The sequence below is a fragment of the Mandrillus leucophaeus genome, unplaced genomic scaffold, assembly GCF_000951045.1.
Source record: "Mandrillus leucophaeus isolate KB7577 unplaced genomic scaffold, Mleu.le_1.0 Scaffold9, whole genome shotgun sequence".
NCBI lineage: Eukaryota > Metazoa > Chordata > Mammalia > Primates > Cercopithecidae > Mandrillus > Mandrillus leucophaeus.
The window spans coordinates 10,133,681-10,143,393 of NW_012109807.1; the positions used below are offsets into that span (position 1 = coordinate 10,133,681).

A 9,713-nucleotide genomic window follows, 5' to 3' on the forward strand; every position below is an offset into this window, starting at 1 on the left:
TAGTCTGATGGGCTTCCCTTTGTGGGTAACCTGACCTTTCTCTTTGACTGCCCTTAACATTTTTTCCTTCATTTCAACTTTGGTGAATCTGACTATTATGTGTCTTGGAGTTACTCTTCCCAAGGAGTATCATTGTGGTGTTCTCTGTATTTCCTGAATTTGGATGTTGGCCTGCCTTGCTAGGTTGGGGAAGTTCTCCTGGATAATATCGTGCAGAGTGTTTTCCAGCTTGGTTCCATTCTCCCCGTCACTTTCAGGTACACCAATCAGATGTAGATATGGCCTTTTCACATAGTCCCATATTTCTTGGAGAAATGTTCGTTTCTTTTTACTCTTTTTTCTCTAAACTTCTCGCTTCATTTCATTCATTTGATCTTCAATCACTGATATCCTTTCTTCCAGTTGATTGACTCGGTTACCGAAGCTTGTGCATGCATCACGTAGTTCTTGTGCCATGGTTTTCAGCTCCATCAGGCCAGTTAAGGACTTCTCTGCACTGGTTATCCTAGTTAGCCATTTGTCTAATCTTTTTTCAAAGTTTTTAGCTTCTTTGCGATGGGTTCAAACTTCCTCCTTTAGCATGGAGAAGTTTGATCATCTGAAGCCTTCTCTCAACTTGTCAAAGTCATTCTCCATCCAGCTTTGTTCTGTTGCTGGCGAGGAGCTGCGTTCCTTTGGAGGAGAAGAGGTGCTCTGATTTTTAGAATTTTCAACTTTTCTGCTCTGGTTTCTCCCCATCTTTGTGGTTTTATCTACCTTTGGTCTTTGATGATGGTGATGGGGTTTTGGTGTTTATGTCCTTTCTGTTTGTTAGTTTTCCTTCTAACAGTCAGGACCCTCAGCTGCAGGTCTGTTGGAGTTTGCTGGAGGTCCACTCCAGGCCTTGTTTGCCTGTGTATCACCAGCGGAGGCTGCAGAACAGTGAGTATTGCAGAACAGCAAATGTTGCAGCTTGATCGTTCCTCTGGAAGCTTCGTCTCAGGGGGGCAACTGGCCATGTGAAGTGTCAGTTGGCCCCTACTGGAGGTGCCTCCCAGTTAGGCTACTCGGAGGTCAGGGACCCACTTGAGGAGGCAGTCTGTCCGTTCTCAGTTCTCAAACTCCATGCTGGGAGAACCACTACTCTCTTCAAAGCTGTTCAGACAGGGACATTTAAGTGCCTCTTGTTCAGCTGTGCCCTGCCCCCAGAGGTGGAGTCTACAGAGTCAGGCAGGCCTCTTTGAGCTGCAGTGGGCTCTACCCAGTTCGTGCTTCCTGGCCGCTTTCTTTACCTACTGAAGCCTCAGCAATGGCGGGCACCCCTCCCCCAGCCTATGCTGTTCTTGTATCAGAGGGAAAGAGCAGTGTCAGAACCTGGGGATAGCTCTTTGGGCTTCCAATCAGAAGTGGCCCATGTGGCTTCTGCTCACAACCAACTGGCTGTTGCAGGTCCCGTGGCCAAGCCTAATGCTAATGAAGTGGGAAGTATTAGCCTCCTAGAGTGAGGATCCCAAAGGGAAGGGCAGGGATTATATTAAGCAAATAATTCATCTATCACTGTATATTTTCTTAACCATTGATGTTCACTTCCCTCTCTCTTGCACACAAAATGCCCTCCAAGAAAATTAACCCAGGAGCCGCATCCAGTCAGAGCATCATGATCAAAGTCCTGGATGGTGCGATAGTCTGGATGGAGATCCTGTGGGTCTGGATACCTATAAACTAAAAGGACAGTTACCTGAACCCATATATCCAATATACAATATACAGTGAGCAATGGGACAGGATGGCCTCGGTAAACATTCCTTTGCAGAAAGGGGAAGCATGGGAAGAGCCAGTCCCAGGTCCATAGCAGTGGTGAAATTCCACTGGACAGACACTGTGAGGACCCTTGGTCTTGGAGTGGGAAAGTCTTCAGGTTACTCCCTGGTTCTGCTCCCTGGGTGATGCTCCCCAGCCTAGTGTTTTCCTTGGCTGTTGGCTTTGCCCTTGGGAAGTTCCTTCCTTTTGATACCTGCTTGGTGTCATATGAAGATGATACTGGAGAATAAGCTTTCTTGGGGGCAAAGCAGCTTTTTCATCCTGCCAGAGTAGGTTGGTGGCCCAGGATTGTTTTAAGTGCAACTCTAAAAACTTCAACAGCTTTTTATGACTTTGTTTCCAGTTGGCTCCATGTGTCAGTGGTTTGACCCACAGTTCTTTTTGAAATATGCCCCCTTCGTTAGCCTTAATTGTGGAGTTTTTGGATTTCCTTTGAAAATCCATACTTTTTTTCACTCTAAACAGTTTGGTCCCACTGAAAGCCTTTACTGGGAGCCTTTTGAAATTATTGGGAGATTTACTGGGAGCCTTTTGAAATTACTCAGAGGTTTAAACCAAAGGTTTGACAACCCTATCTATGATTTGGTCCCTGATAATGGGCTGAGTTTTAATTAGTCGTTGTCATGCAGAAGCTGATGTATATTGTCTTTGGCCAGTTGGAAATGAGAACTGGTTGTCTCCAACCCTGCGAGTCCTAGCATTTCTGGACGTTTCCTATTGCCTTCCGTTTTTGTTTTGCAAACCACAACTCTTGAGCTCATTTTTTCTTGTAATACTTTGTCAAACTCAGCCTATAAAACCAACTCACACTACTAATGTTATGTTTCCAGTCTCTTCTTGTAACATCACAAGCTCATGCTTTCATCCTTCATCTTTCAAGTTACCGGAGGCAATCGTTTCACCAAACAGTTCACCACCAAATTACATGGGTTGCCACCTTGCCAATAAGTTTCCTTACTGCCTGGCCTGGACTCCAGTGTCATCTAGTTTTGGCTTTTCGTTATGGCAGAACTCCACTTTGAGTACCAGTTTTTTAATGGTCAGTACAGGCCAGTTATGCCGTGATAGCAACAGCAAACCCTCAGAGACTTACGCCATGAAGGGTTCCCTCTTGCCACGTTACGTGACAGCTGTGGCTTTGCCCACATCTTCACTCAGATCATTTGCTGTTCTCAAGGCAGACAGGAAGGGACAACTGCAGATCCCCCACTGGCTCTGAAGGCTTTTGCTCACCTGTAGCTCGTGTCTTTCACGTTCAGTGTGAGAAAGCAGATGACATCGCCCCACCTGGGGCAGGGGGAGGCAGAAGCTCAATTCTTCGGGGATGGCCAGTGGATATTTTGGACAAATAATATAATCTATCAAAAGAGGTCAGTATAGTAGTGAATTTTTCATGTTTGATTATTTTGGATGATTTTTATATTATAAAATTGTTACTTCAGCTTGTCTGTGGAATCCGTATCTAAATGGGATTTGATTTCTAAACACTTTAGGGTAAAAGTAACAGGAATTTATAGTACTTTCACCTATTCTGCTTTTTAGTGGATTGCCATACAATGAAAGCCAAATGGGAGGTGTTCTAATTACTGAGATTGAAGGTGACAGGCTAGTTCTGGCCAGGACCTGTGGAGTCGTTATACTTTACAAGGGTGACCTGGGGTCCAGGGTCTCATGCTCAGCTTTGTAAACTTAGGGACTGAATAATGATCAGGCTTTGGGGGAAAGGATCATGCTAGTCAGACTCACAAAACCTACTGTTTCATCATAAACCTACTCGATTTACTTTTGCGGAACTGTGTGCTGGCAGGCAGGTGGAGGATAAATTATCATAAGCTCCAGATTACTTGATTTGGCCTTACTGTTGTTAAAATCATAGGTCACAAGTTTCAAAAATACTTTATTAGAAAACTGTTGATCCTTGTGCATTTGAGAATGCAAAGCATATTCATCGTTACTTCTAATTGATTCCAATTAAATGTAACTAGATTGAGAATAAGACCTTTTGACAAATGAGGAAATATATTACATTTACCTCTGACTAAGAAGAATGTCTTCGTAGGCCTGATTCACCTGAGACACTGGTTATATTTCCTAGCAGTTTCATGTTGATAGTGGACATTGGGTGGGACATTGGGTGGGATACAAGTAGTAAGGATGGTACAATCCCTGGAGCAGCTTAAATATTTTTGAGATAACAAAACCCACAACTCTGTGGGCCCTGGGATAGCTGGCGAGCACTGAGAATCCCTTGTTGCATGCCCTGAGGTTCTGCGTAGATGCCTGCCCGCTCTTCTCCCCCGGGCCGTGAGGGAGCTCCTCCAGGGTACAGCAGGAGTGTCTTCTGTGTTTCAGAACCTGATGACATTCGAAGATGTGGCCGTGGAATTCACCCAGGGGGAGTGGGGGCAGCTGAACCCTGCTCAGAAGGACCTCTACAGGGAGGTGATGCTGGAGAACTTCAGGAACCTGGCCTTTCTGGGTGAGCAAGGCCTCCAAAGCCCAAAGCCTGTCCACAGGACTTCTTGATGTCCTTGATGTGTAAGAGTTAGCGATGTCTGGGCCAGTTGACTGAGTCTTGCCCTGGGTTTCCTTGGGAAGTCTGGAATCAGACATTTACATTCTCTCTGGGGCCCAGTGATACGGTATTTCTGTTCCTAGTTCCAGGAAACATCCAGCTACTTATGGAGTTGAAATAGGAAGTTACCTGGTGTGTTCCTGATTTTTCACAATGCCTGTTCCCTGGAGGCTTTCCACACCTACAGTGTTTCTCCACCTTGAAGATGAAGATCCAAAGACTTGGCCACTGGCACACGCAACCAAAATCCTTTTCCTTCTCTACCGTCAGGCCTTCCAGTATCCAAACCATATGTGATCTGCCAGTTGGAGGAAGGGGGCGAGCCCTTCATCGTGGAGAGAGAAATCTCAACAGGGGCCTACTCAGGTGAGTGAGGCAGTGAGAGCATTGCATACGCTAAGGCCCAGCTGGGGTGGGAGGTAGCCCTGAGCCTTTGGTCAGGGTGCTGTCTTTTCAGAAGATGAACTCACTTGGCAGGAGCACTCAACTGTGGTATGTTGAAGTTTATAATTATTTCTGGTGTCAGAAGAGGAGATGTTCATTTTCTTTTCTAGGTTTTGTGCTTTGTTTGGTGCCCATCTCTGCCCATGCCTTCTGGGTTATTGGTGCCATGCAGCATCACGAGATGTCTCATAGTCAATGTTAGATGGATCAACAATCATATAGGGCCAGGCAGTCCTAGATCAGCAGAGTTAAGGAAGTTAGTGAGGGATCGGACAGAAAAGTTGAGCACCCCAGAAATGAAAGGGTTACAGGCAATGACAGGAGATGTCAGAAAGATCCAGGTGAGGACACTTCAAGCTTGATTAAGCTGAGTCTGAAAAAAAGTGGTTCCAGGAGCAAAGACCACTCCCTGACAGCCGTTGACAGCATCCCTTTGAGACCTGGGATTCTTAGGTGACTGGAGAGTACCTGGTAGGCTGTATGCCTTAGAGCAGAATTCTTGACTCAAAGCTTTCTGACTGCCGTGTGTGACCCAAGCACACTGGGGGCACATGACAGTCTATGCCCGTTCATTTCCATGAGCCAGAATCTTACCTGTGGCCATAGCTGAAGCTCAGGAAAGTGGTGCTAAATTTCTGAGAGGACAGGCTGGGCTTTATGAGAGGAACCTAGGTTTTGGCAGAGGGGGAAGATGCTGATCTCCTCTGTGCTGGTACTTACTTGATCCTTTTTCCTTCCAAAATGAGATCAAGGGTTTGACATCTGGATCTGGTCATCTGTTTATTTAACAGTGGTGTATAAGCATGGCTATGTTTCAGAACGTCCCAGGGAGCTTGTTACACATTCAGGTTCCCAGGAGCCACACAAGACCTGCTGACTCAGAAACTCTCTGACTGGCCTCTGGGACCACTGGTTAGGCATTACCAGTCATTTCCTTCTTCAGAAGTATGCCTGTTGTTATTATTGTATTAATTTCCCACTGTGGCTGAAACAGAGTGGCACAAACCTGGTGGCTTTAAACAACACAAACTCATGTCATAGTTCACAGGTCAGAAGTCTGGCACGTGTGTCACATGGTTCCAGCCAAGATGTCCACAGGGCTGTGTACCTTTCTGGAGTGTCTGGGCACCTTTTTCTTTTCATTTGGGTTGTTGGCAGCACCAACCCTTGCAGTTCTAAAACTGAGGTCCTTGTTCTCTTGCTGGCTATAAACAGATGGGTGTTCCCAGCTTCTAGAGACTCCAGATTACTTGGCTGAAAGTGTGCCTTCTCCATCTTCAAAGCCAGCAGCGGCTCACACACCTTTCCGTGCAGCCAGGAAATGCTCTCTGATTTTAAGCACGCGTGATTAGATTTGACCTATTTAAATAGTCCAGGAGAATCTCCCCATCTCCAGCTCTGAGCCCTTAGTCACATCTGCAGAGTCCCTCTTGTCATGTAAGGTGACCACTCACAGGTTCTTGTGCTTAGGACATGGGCATCTTTAGGGGAGAGTTTCTCTTCCTGTCGTAATCATGTAGAGTGATATGATACGTGTGATATGTGTATGTGCATAATATATAATAATATAGAGTATGCACTAAGGTGTTAAAGGAATACTTCGTGGAGGACATGAGCTTATACCTGAAAGGTACACAAAGTCTTAAAGAAAGTGGTGAGAGGGGCAGTGGATATATGGGAAACAGGAAGGCAGCCAGTTTCTGTGCTCAAGGCACTTGCTGAAAAAGAGGACAGGACCTGGTGAAGTATTATAGACCTATAGTGAAAGATTAAGGGTTTATCCTGTAGGCACTGGAGAGCCTTTGGAAGATTAAGACTGGGAAGAAACTTAAGGAAATGGGCATTTGGAAAAGAAGAAAGTGAAGGGTTTCAGGAAACCTGGAGGTAGGAAGACTGGGTAGAACTCTGTTACAATTATGTAGGCCTGAAGAAATTGTGAGAATATAGAATCTGTACCTGGTGACTTACAATCCTATACTTGGTTTATTGATTTTTGTCCCCATCCCTTAAACTTAGTCTGTTTCCCTTGTCACCCTTCCTACCCTCCTCTCATCTTTGGTCTTTGGACTCACCTTGTGTACTGGAATCTAAACACAGATCTCTCAGATTTTCTTAATCTCCAGTCATCTGCTCATCCCTTGTTCTCGATACTCCAAAACCATTTTCAGACATAAGCCATTATTGAAAAAATCTATACATCCCTTTTAGGTATTATTTTAAAGCTTGATTATTTCACATTTATTATAGGAGCTTGCTTTTCTTGGTACATAGGACATTCTACATACTAGAATGTCTTCATTTTTTTTTAAACAGACTGGGAGAGAAGGTCTAAATCCAAGGAATCAGTGCCAAGTTGGGGAATTTCCAAAGAAGAATTATTCCAGGTAGTATCAGTGGAAAAACATATTCAAGATGTGCTGCAGTTCTCAAAGTTGAAAGCAGCCTGCGGTTGCAATGGCCAGTTAGAGATGCAGCAGATGAAACAGGAGACACATCTGAAACAAATGTCAACCACTCACAAATCTGCTACCACCCTTAGCAGAGATTATGAATGGAATGGATTTGGGAGAAGCTTAGGTTTAAGATCAGTCCTTGTTAACCAACACAGTGTTCTAATGGGAGAAGGGTCTTATAAATGTGGCACCGAATTCAGGCAGACTCCAGAGGGAAATGACTCTCAGAGAACCCATCCAGAGAAGAGATCTTGTAAATGCAATGAATGTGGGAAGTCCTTTCACTTCCAGTCAGAACTCCGGCGCCATCAGCGATGTCACACTGGAGAAAGGCCCTATGAATGCAGTGACTGTAGAAGAGCCTTTGGTCATATTTCATCCCTTATTAAACATCAAAGAACTCATACTGGAGAAAAGCCCTACGAATGCAGTGAATGTGGGAGAGCCTTCAGCCAGAGCTCGTCTCTTGTTCTGCACTATAGATTTCACACGGGAGAGAAACCCTACAGATGTAATGAGTGTGGACGAGCCTTTGGCCACACTTCCTCCCTTATTAAGCATCAGAGGACTCATACTGGAGAAAAGCCCTATGAATGCAGGGAATGTGGGAGAACCTTCAGCCAGAGCTCATCACTCATTGTGCATTACAGATTTCATACTGGAGAGAAACCTTACAAATGTAATAAATGTGGGAGAGCCTTCAGCCAGAGTTCGTCTCTCACTCAACATTACAGATTTCACACTGGAGAGAAACCCTACAAATGTAATGAGTGTGGAAGGGCCTTTGCTCACACTGCATCGCTTATTAAACATCAGAGAAGTCATGCTGGGAAAAAACCCCTATGAATTCAGTGAATAGAGAAGGGCTTTCAGCTGGAGTGCAGATATCACCAGAACTTAAAGAATTCATATCAGAGAGAGATCCTGAAGGTGTAATGTGTGTGGGAAGACCACCTCTTGTTCCACATCAGGAAATAATTACTAAAGAGAATCCCTATCAATGTCAGGAGGGGGTGGGCCTCCCTTCTTTTACCAAACACAGGAGAATCCATACTAGTGAGAAACCATGTGAATGCAATGAATGTGGAAAGGCTTCGATCAGAGGATGCATATTATTCAGCATCAGACAGCCGACACTGAGGAGGAGGCTTATCAACGCAGTGAGTGTGGCAAGCCTTCAGTTACATACTGATTGTTTAAGAAAATCAGATAACTTGTATTGGAGAGAAATTCTACAAGTGTGGTAAGTATGGAAAAATCTTTAGTTGTATCTCTTCCTTTACTAGGCACCAAGAACACGTACTAGAGAGAGGCCTATGAAAGCAGGAAATAGAGGAAGGCCTTCAGTCAGAGCTCATCCCGTATTAAGCATCAGAAAATTCATACCTGAGAAAAACCTGTGAATGTGGGCATGTGGGAGCGCCTTCCGCCAAACCTCATTGCTGTATAAGCCCCTTAGAACTTTCCCTACTAGCTGGAAACTCTGGTAATGTGATGAGCGTGGGAAAGGCTTTCATGGATGTTCCACAAAAACACGTTAGAGAATTTGTACATTAGAGAATTTGTGCCAGAGCAACTCTTCAAATTTAGTGAAACTGGGAAAACCCACTAGTACAGTTCAAACCTCAGTATTCACCTCAGAGAGAAACCTTGGGAACATGATAAATGTGAGGAAAGTTCCTTTCCAGGTTGAGATGTATAAAACTAGAGCTGAAAAGAAGCTGAGAAATGACCTTGTCTGGTGATTTTTTGCCTGGTGGGGCCATTTGTATAACCACACTTGTGCATTGCCTCCTCATGCTGTTACTGACGGGGCAGGGTGCCATGCATGGTGCAGAGGATGGAGGCTGAGAAAGGGAGATGGCTACCCGTGATCTAGCCCAGTCGTAGTTTAGAGCTAATGAAACTGATGTTCAAAAAGCGACAGGCTGGGCCTCTTTCCTGTGGTTCACAGCTGTAGCATGGAGATTAGTAGACTGGACCTTTCCAGCACAACACCTCCATGCACTGCTTTCTCTGTAGCACATGTTACCTTTCTTTGTGAGGCAATGGAGTGGTCTAGGATTGAACAAAAAGCAATTTTCATTACATCTTTATGCTAATAGATTTGGAATTTTTGAAATGAAATGAAACCTTGTTTAAACATTAAAATTACTAAAATATGGGTACATTATACACAATCCATATCTCCAACACATGATTCTAAGTGAAAGAAGGCAGATGCCAGAGACCACGTATTTTCTAGTACCATTTTAGGAAATGTCCAGAAATGGCAGATCTTTAGAAACAAAGTAACTGCAAATGTTACAAGGAATCTTTATGGGGTGATGAAAATGTTCCAAAACTATATGGTGGTGATGGTTGAACAATTTGGTAACTTCACTAAAAATCATTGAATTGTTCACTTTATATGGGCAGATTTTATGGCAAATATACCTCAA

The 9,713-nt window shown here is 44.4% G+C and overlaps 1 protein-coding gene across 1 annotated transcript in view; it reads left to right on the forward strand.

Annotated features, from left to right (window-relative positions):
• Window positions 1-9,434, forward strand: part of ZNF514 (zinc finger protein 514) — a 15,418-nt gene extending 5,984 nt beyond the window's left edge. Inside the window, exons 2-4 of the mRNA XM_011969662.1 lie at window positions 4,153-4,279; window positions 4,646-4,741; window positions 7,133-9,434. Coding sequence (XP_011825052.1) covers window positions 4,159-4,279; window positions 4,646-4,741; window positions 7,133-8,118 — 1,203 coding nt within the window. The 5' untranslated portion in view covers window positions 4,153-4,158 and the 3' untranslated portion in view covers window positions 8,119-9,434. The remainder of the gene's footprint in view (window positions 1-4,152; window positions 4,280-4,645; window positions 4,742-7,132) is intronic.
• Window positions 9,435-9,713: the final 279 nt, after the last annotated feature.